Source organism: Plectropomus leopardus, chromosome 15 (genome assembly GCF_008729295.1).
Source record: "Plectropomus leopardus isolate mb chromosome 15, YSFRI_Pleo_2.0, whole genome shotgun sequence".
In the NCBI taxonomy this organism is placed as follows: Eukaryota; Metazoa; Chordata; class Actinopteri; order Perciformes; family Serranidae; genus Plectropomus; species Plectropomus leopardus.
The window spans coordinates 15,041,380-15,056,052 of NC_056477.1; the positions used below are offsets into that span (position 1 = coordinate 15,041,380).

At 38.2% G+C, this 14,673-nt stretch overlaps 1 protein-coding gene across 1 annotated transcript; it reads left to right on the plus strand.

Moving 5' to 3' along the window:
* The first annotated feature begins 1,450 nt into the window (after positions 1 to 1,450).
* LOC121954569 (polyunsaturated fatty acid 5-lipoxygenase-like) lies at positions 1,451 to 12,139 on the plus strand. The gene is given in 18 exon segments (XM_042502155.1): positions 1,451 to 1,676; positions 3,310 to 3,472; positions 3,475 to 3,504; positions 3,618 to 3,699; positions 3,779 to 3,901; positions 6,715 to 6,821; positions 6,909 to 7,039; positions 7,112 to 7,180; positions 7,279 to 7,404; positions 7,406 to 7,435; positions 7,524 to 7,727; positions 7,828 to 7,920; positions 8,895 to 9,073; positions 9,263 to 9,384; positions 9,796 to 9,804; positions 9,807 to 9,895; positions 10,695 to 10,865; positions 11,050 to 12,139. Coding segments are annotated over 18 exon segments (2,058 nt in total). The 5' UTR covers positions 1,451 to 1,526; the 3' UTR covers positions 11,230 to 12,139.
* The last annotated feature ends 2,534 nt before the right edge of the window (positions 12,140 to 14,673 follow it).

A 14,673-nucleotide genomic window follows, 5' to 3' on the forward strand; every position in this document is an offset into this window, starting at 1 on the left:
CATTTAGTGAAATATTCAATGGCAACAACAAGTTACAGATTCAGATTTAATGAATAACAATGATATTGAGATGATCTTGTCCAGAGGTGTCCAAACCTTTTTGAATGTGGGCCAGACTAGATGCTGTGAAAATACCTGGGGGCCAGCTGCTGCTTGCTTCTAATGAGGGTTATTAAAAAACACATACAAATGACACAAATGCAACTGTTTCATGAGTTTTTGAAATCTTGCTGAAACACATATAAGCTATTCAAGTCCAAAAATAAAATGAATCAATTTACCACTGATGTGTAAAGGTGCCACCTGCAGATTTTGGTGTTATTGCACCAACTTAAGACACTAAGTAGGTTGGAAAAGTAAACTATGTCCTCATGTGTGCTGACTCAGTAGGAATAACATTAAATGAGAAAAGTTGATCTGCAGGAGACAAAAATATTTGAAAGCAATACAGAATGCCTAAGAGCCTCAGTGCATTATGTTCTATAACAGCACATTTTTATATTTTGAGTGGCCTGAATTGTATTTTCCTTTACATAAAAAATACATTTCCACTATAAATGGTGCATACAACTGCGCCAAAATAAGTAAACGATGTGTTTAATAATATCCTGGGGGAGGAACCCTAGATGCCCCAATTAAAATGTATCCTTACCAATGAACAGTGTAACGTATGCCTATGATTTGTTGTATAGATAATTTGAGGTGGCAAAACCAGTTTTTCTGATGCACACCCACGGGGAAGGGGCACATCATGACCTGGTATGACAAGGCACATCTTGTCTCATGCTGTCAGACAGCTGTGTGTTATACTCTTTTAGAGAAATAATGAGGAAAAAATCGTTTGAATCAAACTTGTGAAGCACAAATAAGGCACAAATAAGTTTCACACACCCGGTTGATGTTAACAATACATTGGATTTGGATTTATATAGCCCCTCTCTTGAACTCAAGGTCGCTTTACAAACATTGTGAGTGTTAATGTTAGTTTCAGCCATCAGACCACTATATGGCACGTATTTATTTCACTGAAACTGCAACACTGCCTGTTGTTGTTGAATGTCATGTACTGATTTGACTTTAAATACTATGTGTAAAAGATGTGTATGCTCATATGTTCCTTTCGTTTCCACATCATTAGTTGTCACTCTGTTTTTATCTGCAAAACAGGAATTCATTCTATTATGCTTTTATAATTAAACCCCCTCCTCTTGTTTGAAGACAAAGACAACAAATTTGATATCAACCCCTGGCAGAAGACACCTTTCATTGCAGTCATTTAGGAAGGGCAATCCTATTATATACTGACTTAATTTATAGTGCGAGGGTGAAGAACTGCACCTCCCTCTCATGCCTGATTTCACTTTTTCATGTCTGTGCAAGAAGAAAAGGGGAGAAGGGAGCATCAGTCACAGAAAAACATTTTTCAGCAAGAGGGGGAACGTGTCTTTGCTAAAACTTTTTGTGGTGGACTTGTTTTTCCACAGACTTCTTTATCGTCAGAGGCCGTTTGGACCTGTGTGACTGCTATGCCTTCATATATAGTGACTGTTTCCACAGGGAGCCAGAAGTACGCAGGCACAAATGATCATATCTACATCACACTGGTGGGCACTGAGGGGTGCAGTGAGAGGACGCTGCTGGACAAAGCTCTGTACAATGACTTTGAGAGGGGCGCAGTAAGTGATGTTAAACTGCTGCAGAGCTGTGAAGATGTGTGACAAATGCATTCATTGAATGCTGAGTATCAACCACTGCACACAAGCTCTGAGTGAGATTGTTTGCATGTTGATATAGAAGAGAAAGACGTTAAGACAGAGATGTAATGTAAGGTTAATTGTGTTTGACAATTAAGTATTTCATTTTGTAGGTAAGACACAACAAATGTGTAGGATTGAGAAGCCTGTTCTTAAAAAACGTCTGTGAACATAGAACACTTTTTAATGGAAAATATCAGCAACCTTTTATACGTTGGATTCCTATTTTTTATAATATGCTGTAACTTGTGTGACGGGAGTTTATAGAGGTCCTTCTACAATGTCACTAAAGTTAATTAATAGATTAATAGACTTCACAGTGTTTCGCAACTTACACCCAAAAGCGTCTAGGGAGTGGCCTGGGGTGGAACAGCCGACTCTTTTATAATATACAGTTCCCCATTTGGAATGTATGAAATGCCACTAAAGTTTATTAATAGATTAATAGACTTCACACTGTTTGACATCAAAGACCAAAGGGCATCTAGGGAGTGAAATCTGATCCACCAAGGTGCCACCCTATTATCATTGGCTATCTGCCCAGTTAGTTTGAACTGTTTGACGAGTAAATTGAATTTTCGTTTATAAGTGCAATTCAATCTTAAACCTGAGAGGCAGTAATTTGCCAGAGTAGTGTCTAGCCTGACTAATTTTACATACAAATAAACTGATACAGCTGTAAAAAACTTTGTTCACACAAGCTTATTTTATTTTATTTTATTTTATTTTTTTTTGCTACTTGCTGTTGTACCATTTACTTTTGGAGGAACGATTTCTTTATTTAAGTATGGGAAGTTTGTTTGAAACATTTGTGTGGTGTCTGTTGTGCTGTAATTAGTAGGTCTATTTATATTTTAAACTAAACTATAAACAAGGATGTAAGACATTACTGTGTTAGTAACTAAAGTGGGTATGTGTAGTGGAGACAAAAATGGTAAATTAAAGCTATGTCAAAGTGTGTGCCCGCAGCAGCGCTCATACTTCATGCCTCCCCTGCATGAGTCAGTGCCCCACCTGGGACACCCCAGTAAAAACAGTCTGGACCCTCCACTGCAAAGACCAGAGGAAGACAAAATCAAGACAATATCAAAGTAATAAATAAAAAAGGATTAAAACAAGTAAATTGAACATAGCAAAGGCAAGTGTAAAAATTGACAGCTGTTAATATATCAAAAATAAATAATACCTATTTTATCAATTGAAACCAAGAGCTTACTTGCTCCTGTTTCCCAATGCAAACCTGTAATTTAAGATGAAAAAAGACATTTCATTGAGCTTAATTTTTTTATTACAACATATTATAAAATATTAATGTTACATGTATTTCAGATCTCTACATTTGAGAGTTTGGTAGGATATCAGTGTGCACTACATGTGCTTTTATCATGTCATTTTGAAGTCATGTGAATTGCTGTTGTACATTTGCTATTACCCGTGACATTCATGTTCCTTACAAAAAGCACATACAACAAAGATGTTTATGCACAACTGACTCGGTACAATGATGCTATTTTTCCAGCACATGTGATTTACTTAGCTGCTGACTAAATTGCAGGTAGACTCCTATGATGTGAGTACCGAGGAAGACCTGGGTGAGATTGTGATGGTGAAGATTGAGAAGAAGTACTGGGTCCCTGATGACTGGTACTGCAAGTACATCTCAGTCAAAACCCCATCCGGAGACAATGTAGAGTTCCCCTGCTTCCGCTGGCTGGTGGATGACAAGAAGTGGTGCTGCGGGACGGAAGAGGTACATCAGGTTATATTTTTTGTTTGTTTGTCTCCAGGATTACCTGCCTCATCTTGATCAGCAGTCAGTCTGTAGCTCTTTCCATCCCTCACTTTGTCTTGTGCGTGTCGCAGCACATCTGCCTCAGGATGATAAGACCAACCTGGTCAAGCAGCACAGAAAAAAAGAGCTGGAAATGAGGAGGAAAACATACAGGCGAGTTCACTCAACAAATGCAGTTTACGGCTGTATGTTGTAGGAGGCCGCTCGCTGACGTCTCTGCTTCCCTTTACAGGTGGAAGGAGTGGCAGCCAGGCTTTCCTATGAGCATAGATGCTAACAGACACAAGGATTTGCCACGGGACATCCAGTTTGACAGTGAGAAGGCAGCAGACTTTCTTGTGAACTACAGTAAGGCGTACGTGTTCCCTCTAACAGCTTGCTGTAATAAAGCTTGAACAGGTTTACAAGTTGTGAGGACAGCTGACACCCCTCACTACAGACCAGAATGAGCCAGTGAAGTTTTAACCTCGGAGGTGTTTCTCAATACAAAGCTTTCATGATGCCACCACCACATGTTGAACATTATAATGATTTGTGAGCTGGTGAATTAGCTGAGATAGAAAATGTGTCACACAATTTAGCATATTGAGTTTCAAAGGTGTTGACAGAAATGCTGCAGCTTTTTGGACAGAAATGGTTGAGTAAACTTACATTTAGTGACACCTCTTGCTGCAAAAAGCATCCTTACTACATATACATTATGACATAATTTTCTTTTCCAGAATTAGTTTTATATAGGTCCAGTGTGTAAGGGCATCTACACTGTAAAAATGAACAAGTTGATTTTACATTTAAAAAAAATCTAGGAGAAACCAATTGCCTTAAAAAATGTCAGTAAATTTGTAATCTTAATCTATGTTTACTTTATGCGGAATTTTGAAGTTTACTTAAATTTTAGTTATATTTACTTAAGTTTGTGAAGTTTTTGCAGCTTAAAAATGACAAATTTAAGTAAATCAATCCTTATAAGTTCTTCTTTTTATAAGTTCTTCTTTTTCCAAGGATAGAGCAGCTCACTCAACCTTCAATATATTTGATGAGTGTTGTTTTTTTTTTTGTTTTTTTTTTGGAGAGAAACAGGTACTACAGGGAACAGACAGCATTACAAATTCAAATCTGTTCTGTCATAGACAAATGGTTTGAAGGTGAAGACAGGAAGTCACAGGAGTCTTATGGTGTCACTGCTTCAGTGTTGTAATACTTTTTCTGTATTTCTCCTTTACCTGCATTTTGCAAGGATCTTTTACACAACAACCACAAATAAAGCAGTGACTTTTGTAGATTTAAGATTTAAGATCACTTTGTCAATTCTGTCTGTATGCAGAGTTTCCCAAGTCCCTGAAAACCCGTGAGGAGCTGATCGAGTATCTGACCGTCGGGCATCTACACTGTAAAAATGAACAAGTTGATTTTACATTTAAAAAAAATCTAGGAGAAACCAATTGCCTTAAAAAATGTCAGTAAATTTGTAGTCTTAATCTATGTTTACTTTATGCGGAATTTTGAAGTTTACTTAAATTTTAGTTATATTTACTTAAGTTTGTGAAGTTTTTGCAGCTTAAAAATGTAAAATTAAGTAAATCAATCCTTATAAGTTTAATATAAGTAATACCAAGTTTACAGTTTACCAGTTGCAAACTAGTCAATCATATTTAAATTTCCATAAACATATTAACAAAACAGAACTCCAGATCTCCTTACTTTATCAATGGAAAAATCTTCTTTGTGTCCATCAAGTTCAGTCTGGCGAATAACAAGGTAACTCCACTCATTTTTAAGTTGCAGCAACTTCACAAAATTAAGTAAATACAGCTAAATTTTGAGTAAACAACAATTACATTTCATGTGAGAAGCTTCAGTTCTGCAACCTCATCACTAGATGCCACTAAATCCTAGAGGCTAGACATTTAATTTCAGCCTTTAGTTGACATAAAACATGAAAATACTTGAAAAGAAAAAAAGTATTATGTCTACATTAATTTTTGAGAGCATGGCAGGATAATAAACAGAAAAAGAGAAGACCACAAATGCGTGCTGCACATCACAATATCAATAACCACAGCATAATAAAGTGAAATACAAAAGTGTTGTGGTGTATAGACATAGTGAGAGAAACAACAAGAATGTATACCGCAAGGTATTTCATTGGATGCAGCACATTAGTCCTTACCTTGTGTTATGGTGCTACGTAACCCTGCTAAATGTTATGCTGCCTGGCTCATCATACCTCTAAAATAAGGATTAGCGAGGCCTATACCTTCGAGCATTGCCCTTTATGTTCCAGTGGACTTGAACAGGTTATCTACGCAATCTCTACCTTTTCTGAGGAGGTTGCATGAAGGTAGACTACTCACCGCTGTCAGGGCATCGCTCAAACGTCGTCTCTTAGGCCAGCTCACATTTGTTGTCATTGTTCATGTGCTGGTGTTCATTAATTAACAGCTGACAGTAGTCTACCCTGCTTCTCACACTGCTTCTCCCAGGTGAAACCGATTGGTTGAGTTAGTCCTTTACCACACCCCCAAGTGTGATGTCAGTAGTGGCCCTCACCTGTTTAAACCACACCCATGTCTACAAGCCACTAAAATACAGAAAAAAAGCTATCATAACACCTGAAGAAAGGTTCCCAGATCTTACTAAACACACCTCCTCTATCTTCAGATGTAATGTATTTGCCATTTTCTTCAACCACAAGTCATACATGGGTACAGAGTCAATTTTCCACACTTGCAAAATTGAGCTTTATATAATCATTTTTATATAATCAGCCAGTCACTTATGGGTAAATAATAAGAAGCTCTATGATCTAAAGATGGCGATAAGTGGATATGTGTCCCAGCGATTCTCAAAAGCCTCAGAGAAACAAGGAAAGATTCTTTTTCCAGTATGTGTAAAGTCTACTGTATGGCCAAATGATTGTGAAATTACTGATAATAGACTTACAATGTTTACAGTTTGCAAAAAAGCTGAATAATTTTCCCGTGGAATGATAGAGTCTCTGTAACTTTTGAAATGATATTATCTGATTTTGACAAAAAAAAGTACTTTTACTATTGTGATTTGAATATGGTGACATAGTATATGATAATGATAATACTTACAAGAACAATAAGTGTGATGTTTGTGTTGATTATGATGATGATGATGACCAAGACCATTAATTCCCAGAATGGAGAACCTGTTTGTGAACAACTTCATGAACATGTTCCAGTCCTCCTGGAGTGACTTCTGTGACTTTGAGAAGATCTTTGTGAGAATCAAAAACACAATCTCAGGTCAACCTTACTTTATATTATATTATATTATTTATATTCTATTATATTATAATCTAATTTTATTGTGTTCTATATTATTTTATTCAGAGGATGTGATGCAACACTGGAAGGAGGACTTCATGTTTGGTTACCAATTTCTAAACGGTTGCAACCCCGTAATGATCCGAAAGTGCACCAAACTCCCCGACAAGTTTCCTGTCACTCATGAAATGGTTTCTGCCAGCTGTTCCGCAGCTTTTGTTTATGGCCTTCTGGAGAGGGAGCTGACTCTGGAGCAGGAAATAGACAAGTTTTGTCCTGTCACTCTGAAATGGTTTGCCAGCCTGGAGAGGGAGCTGACTCTGGAGCAGGAAATAGAGGTAGCCATGCTTTTGTCTGTGCCTGTCAATCTATTTTTATGTTTCTCATGAAAAATTCTTCCACTGACGCTCACTGCGATTCAATGTTCTGCCTCCAGGAAGGTAACATCTACATCGTAGACTATGAGATGCTGGACGGCATCAGTCCTAACTCGACAGACCCGTCTACGCCACAGTACCTGGCAGCTCCAATCTGTCTACTCTACAAGAACGCCCAAAAAAAAACAGAACACGATCCTGCCCATAGCCATACAGGTACACTGTTGCTGAGCAGCAGTAGGTGTGTGTGTTCCACTTTGAGGTATGCTCCTCACTTTAAATCCATCTCTCTGTCTTTACCCAGCTTGGGCAGACTCCAGGTGAAGACAACCCGATCTTCCTGCCCACTGATGGTGAGTACGACTGGCTGCTGGCAAAGATGTGGGTCCGCTCAATCGACTTCCAGTACCATCAGACCGTCACACACCTGCTCAGAACTCATCTGGTGACAGAGGTGTTTGCTATTGCCATGTACAGGCAGCTCCCTGCTGTTCACCCTGTGTATAAGGTAAAACGGTCATTAACTGACTGATCAGTTCAATTGATTGATTGATTGATTGATTGATTGATTGATTGACTGATTCATGGATCGATGCTCCCTTTCCCAGCTACTTATCCCACACATTCGTTTTACCATCGCGATCAACACCAAGGCCAGAGAGCAGCTCATCTGTAAGAGAGGCCTTTTCCTTTTCGACAAGGTGAGTTAGTGGATGTGGATACACAGTTGAAGTTGCAGTTCACCCTTAAATCAAAAACATGTGTTTTTCCTCTTCCCTGTAGTGTTATTTATCAGTCTGTATTGTTTTGGTGTGAGTTGCAGAGTGTTGGAGATATCAGCCTCCAATAAAATGAAACTAGATGACCCAGTTACTAAAGATAATCCACAGGTTGTGTTGATAGCAGTTTCTTATAGGAACTATTTTTCTTTTTACCAAACTGCACCCACCAATTGCATCACAGGACAAAAGAAGAAAGCATGAATCTATTCATGGATGAGAGGCTCATACTTGTGACAGTGCAAGATGTAATGGCGTCTTCCTCGGCTGAGCTGTAACAGTTGCCAACTCAGTGGAGCTAGATGAGCTAGCAGTAGATGCAATGCTTCCTTCTGGGCCCTGATACAGTTGGCGGGTGTAGTTCTGTAGTTCCTTCATGAAACTACTCACAACAACGTGCAAATTATCTTGAGTCACCTGGTCATAATTTCTGGAGACAACGCTGTTGAGTTTTCATAATCATTTTTGGCGCTTTCACCACCACAAGCTGAGTGGCTTTTAGTTCCATTATTATGAAGAGACAGGAGATATCTCTATGGCCAATATGTCAAACACTAACACCAAAACTGTCTAGATTGATAAATAGCACTACAGGTAAGAGTAAAAATATGTAGTTTTGATTATTGGGTGAACTGTCCATGTAAGGGACAAACTTTACAAACTCAACTCAGTGTTTTTTCTGACTGGGGCCTTGATTTTCTAATGTAAAAGCAAATAACGTGCTGGAGACGGAGAAATAAACACTCAAAAGACCATTTTACTTTCTCCAAATAAATAATATCCAGAAAATGAAAATGTCAGTGTTATATGTAGATGGTTGCTTTGCTTGCATACATGAAAATATGATTACAGAAGATGTTTTTCGATGATGCTGTATATCCTCCATTCTCTTCAAGGCAAACTCAACAGGTGGAGGCGGTCACGTCCAGCTGGTCCAAAGGGCTGTAAAGTCTCTGACCTTCAGGTCTCTGTGCTTCCCTGATATCATCAAATCCCGCGATTTGGACAACAAGGAGAAGCTGCCCGGCTACTTCTACAGAGATGATGGCTACAGCGTTTGGGAGGCCATCAAGAGGTGAGGAAAAACTGCTTGTAAGAGATGACACAGCACAAACAGCAATCATGACAAAGGATAAATAGTGATTAAACATTTCTCCCCTTGTGTGTGTGTGTGTGTGTGTGAGAGAGAGAGAGAGAGAGAGAAGTTCCAGCATATTTTTTATTTCCTCTGTACGTGACCGCTGTCCTGTTTTCTTTCTGGCAGTTTTGTGTCTGATGTGGTGCACATTTACTACAGCAGCGATGAGATGCTGCAGGGAGACGAAGAAATCCAGGCCTTCGTTAAAGATGTGTGCAGCTTCGGTATGCAGGACTTCGAACACTGCGGTGGGTTCAGACATCCTGTTCTTCCGTTTTTCTTTTAGCATTGCAACAACAAATAAAAATGCAGCAACAAACCAATATGTAAAGCTTTTTTCCAAGGATAGAGCAGCTCACTCAACCTTCAATGTATTTGATTAGTGTTTGTTTTGTTTTTTTTGGAGAGAACAGGTACGACAGGGAACAGACAGCATTACACAAATTCAAATCTGTTCTGTCATAGACGAATGGTTTGAAGGTGAAGACAGGAAGTCACAGGAGTCCTATGGTGTCACTGCTTCAGTGTTGTAATACTTTTTCTGTATTTCTCCTTTACCTGCATTTTGCAAGGATCTTTTACACAACAACCACAAATAAAGCAGTGACTTTTGTAGATTTAAGATTTAAGATCACTTTGTCAATTCTGTCTGTACGCAGAGTTTCCCAAGTCCTGAAAACCCGTGAGGAGCTGATCGAGTATCTGACCGTCGTTGTATTCACTGCTTCAGCTCAGCACGCAGCAGTCAACTTTGGACAGGTGAGTAATCATCAGGAGCCTGACATTCAACATCTTTATTAAGACTGATTTTAGTTGGTGATGAAGTTGGTGATGACCCTTCATTCACTGTTCAGTGAAGTGGTTTTTGTGTGTTTGGGCACATAAACATAGTGCACATAAAACACACATAAACACTTCTATCCTTAAGTAAAAGTACCTGAACAAAAGTATAAAAATACACCACTACTGCTTCTTTTAAAATCAAATACAATAACAAAATGTCCTTCAAATATCAAAAGTAACAGCACTTGTTTTGCAAAAAATGACCTATGCCACTGATGTGTTATTATTGATGATATTATTGGATTGATGCATCAATTTAGTAACATTTCACTGTTACTTACATTTTTAACTGCAGTACTTAATGTACAGTAATGTAGATTAATCCAGTGGTTCCCTCATCATGGTCAATCCTCTTCAGTGGGCCACAAAAAATCTGAGGGGTCATGAGATGATTAAAGGAATGCTTCACCCATAAACTGATCACCTAAATATTAGTTACTCACCTGTTTAATGGTGAATTCTTGAAAAAAAAAAAGTTTTTCTTGCACGCCTCCACAGTAAACAAAAAGTCTAGAAGAGTCTAGGAACTTTTTCATGGAAGTAAAAGGCTTTTGTACAGACAAGTAGCCTGCCTGGGCAAGCATGTGCATTTGAATTTTACTTGTGCATTCCACTGAGCAGAATCTATACAGCACGCTTGCCCAGACACGTCATGCATGAGACTGTTATGTGGGTATGCATACACATGCTATATAATTTTGTGCACATTGTGTAGTATGACTGGTGTTCCTGGATCCCAAACGCTCCATCCACCATGAGAAAACCCCCGCCCAAAAAGAAGGGCCTGGCAAATGTGAACTTGATCATCAAGAGCCTCCCGGATCGCGGACGTTCCAGCTGGCACCTGGGGGCTGTCTGGGCCCTCAGCCAGTATTCGGAGCATGAGGTATGGAAAGGGCACTCTTCTGACCAAACACACATACACGTCTCAGCTCAGACTGGACTGTTTTTAAAGACTAAAACTGTACATTTCTTATTTTCCTGAGTAGCTTCGCTCTACTTCAACATGTGCTTCTCTACTTGCAGTGTGTCTCCTGGCTGAATGAACTGTGTCCTCTCTTTTCCTGCAGCTCTACCTGGGCATGTATCCTGATGAGCACTTCGTAGAGAAGCCAGTGAAGGCGGCCATGGAGAGGTTCAGGAAGCAGCTGGCAGAGATAACCAGCTCCATCAAGAAGAGGAACGATGGGAAGAAGCTGCCCTACTATAACATGTCCCCAGACAGAATCCCAAACAGTGTCGCTGTTTGAGGAATAAAATCTGGTCTCTACTTCATATTTTGCAAATAGCACGTTGAGGATATTACTGAGTTTGTCCAAATATGCCTTTACAAACATATCTTTGTCCCTTAAATGTGTGTGTTTTTTATACTTTATACATATAAATGCATGTGTGCTGACAAAAAAGCCAAATTGCAAACCTCAACTTTGCTTCTAAATTAATCTTTGTTCACACTTCACAATTGTCATTTATAGCTGCAGTTTGCATTTTTGTGCAAAAGAAAAAAAGACAATTGTCTTCTCTAAGTAGTGCTAATGACACCTATGCTACATAAACTGTTTTTTATATTTTTTTTACAGTGTCACCGTAACATTTATAGGAACAATGTATAACATTTGGGAAGATTTAGTGGCTTGTAGTGGTGACGATAGTAGATTACAATCAGCTGAAACTTCCCCTACTTAGGATTCCTTCAGTGTTTATTGTTCAGGAGCCGAACTATCTGCAGAGCTTGCTTCTTTTCTGAAACAAACGAACCAGGGGATTAAAATAAATAAATAAATAAATAAATCAGTGTTTTTCTGATGGTGCTTGTCACAGGGAAGCTTCTTATGATGGTGAACAACGCAGAAACTTTTCTCAAGAGATATATGGATGAGGAGGTATGTTAAATGTTAAAGATTCTATTGATTATGGAGCTACCCTGAGGACAGGGGCGGTAGTTAACTGATAAAGCACATAAAAATGGGAATAGCTCTTAATATTGTATTGGGCTATATATAAAGCTTTGATAGTTGTTTGTATTGTATTGGGTCATATACAGTCTTTCTACTTCTTCCTGATCCTTTTCAAACATGTAGAATTTTGCTTCAGTATTTGATTATTGAGATTAAAGAATAGGTTTTGTATAGGCCTTCTAATTTTTTGTTTTTGCACTTGGTTGTAGGGCTTGTTTTCTTTTATTTGTCTTGTTTATTTTGTTTTACTTTTCATTCATTCATACAAATAAATTGATACAACTGTTAAAAAGTTTGTTCCTGTGGGAGTCAAAATTCTTGTCACTGAGGTCGTCTTAAAATCTACAGTGTAGATTTGGGGTGTAGTAGCTTTAGGAGAAGTTGCTGTTTGTGCAGTTTTTTGCCTTGAAACAGAGCAGTTACTGTATTTATTTTCAGTTGCTGGAAAACCTTTGGTTTTATGTTGGTAAATGTGCAGCTATATTTTTTTTGTCTGTAGCTTAGATAACATTGAAACATGTTCATCTTTTCTAAGCTATGATCAAAATAGATATTACATGGGTGTAGGTCTGACAGTTTGCACTTCATCACTATAGCTTTTTCTTCTTTTATTTATTGATTTAACAACTTGTTGCCACTGGGTGGCAGCATTGAATATAAATTGTATTGTTTACTATTAGAACAAGACAAAAACAGTCATAAACATTTCATACATCTGTACAGGCAGATTAGATTGTTTTCTGTTTTGCTGAACAAAAGTTGTCTGATAGTGGTATAGTATATGCAGTGTTTTTACCCCCATTTTTGACTACTCATTAGAGCTACAGAATGGCCTTTTTGCATTATTAAGCCAGGAGGGCTGACATTAAAGTGGAAACAGACAACTTTTCAACTCCCCCAACTATTGCATCTGAGTGTGAGTAATGTTGGCATTGCTTGTGCAAAGACAACTGGATCACTATCCATTTTCTTCAGAGCTGAGTAACTCCCACAGTTTTCACAGTTACTTTCCACAACTGTGGATGGACATGCAAATACTTATAAACCTAAAGTTATACTCTGTAGTAACTGTGTAGAGGTAACGATAGCTACAGAGGAAAACAAAAAGTGCTATCCTCTACCTGTTTTGGTTGTGCAGTGGTTAACACATTACATTATTCTACAATTATCATATTCTGCAATCGTACACATCATAATAAGTTAAGGCAAAAGACTTGTCTTTTTCCACCTTAATTACTGAATGAAAGCAATGTTTTTAATCACTTTTCTTATCAATGTTTACGTGAGCCTCATCAGCTTGATGTACAAACATTCCCTTTTTTTAGCCTTTTGCCTTCCTCTTTATTTAATGTCTTACTTCACCAGAGTGATTAATGTGTTTCATTGGAGTGTCTTCACATTCTTTCAGCTGATGCCTTACTTTTAGATCACTGTGTATGCATGGGGGGAAATTGCAAAAAGCAGATGGATTCCAGCCTTTTTGGATTGTGATCCCTTAAAATGAGGCAGTGTCTATGTACGGCCACTCATTATAGTTTGCACATATCCACCAGTGATTGATTCTTTTTCCACTAAATCTCTCAGATTGTCTCACATGAAAAACTGCTGGAAAACTTGACCAATGTTTTCCCCAAAATGCAAAAATCAGAGGCACAAGCACATGCTTTTTTTTTTGCTGAAAAAAACTTGCTCAGGAATTGTGTTTGCCTTTTTTGGATCCTCTGTGCACCATTCAATTGATATACAAATCGTCATTTTGCAGTTGAACTATTCCCTTAAGTTGCTCTTTGATAGTGACTCCTCAGAGTAATCATGTGTCCCCTTGGAAAGGTCCAGGTCCCTGAGTTGGGAACTATAATCACACTCAGTACAGTCTCTTCTTAGCAGCTCCTCAGTTGGATGATTACCACCCATCAACCAGTTCAAAAAACACTTGACTGTAGACTTACGTGACTGAAGTTGATACCCAGATAGCTCACAGAACACTGAAAGCAAAACATTTCAGTTTGTCTGTTCAACTTGTTGGAAATGGATAAAAGCCTAAAAATCTTAGAAAATGTATTCTTTCAAATCACTATGAAAACTACGAGGAAATGAGAGATTTGTAACTCTTGATTGCTGAGTGCAAGTATCAATAAATGAGCTATAGTATCCAACTGCGCCCACCTGCCTGTGCTTAAGAGCATAATCACACACACTCACCAGTGATAAGTGGAGCTACCACTATGAAAACAAAATATAGTATTCAGTAACATTTCTACCTATTATTATGCTTATTCATCTACAGTGCTGCTGTGCTCTCACACTTACTACTGTTTTTATTTTGATTTCTCCAATCAATCTTTGATAATGGATCAGCTCTGTTTCTGCTTCTCACTGCAACAAATGTAGTGAAAGGAAGATATTTATAGATGTAAATATATGTAATCTGTACTGCTCTATAGTGCTATGTTAGATGTGACTGCATGGTTTTGAGAATGATTTACCAATGGACAATGCCTTTTTAAAATGTTTGTCAGTTTTATTTTCTAGAGTACATGTTCAGTTTTGCCTACCTTACTGAATTATATTACATGTCACCTTCTGAAAAAACACCACCTCTTGTATCTTTATTATGTCTATAACCTTGTGAATGATCTTGTCTCATACTGTCAGACAGCCGCAGTAACTGACTCAGGTGTATTTTTACCCATTCAGAAAGAAAAGTTTTTGAGTCAAACTTGTGAAGCACAAATA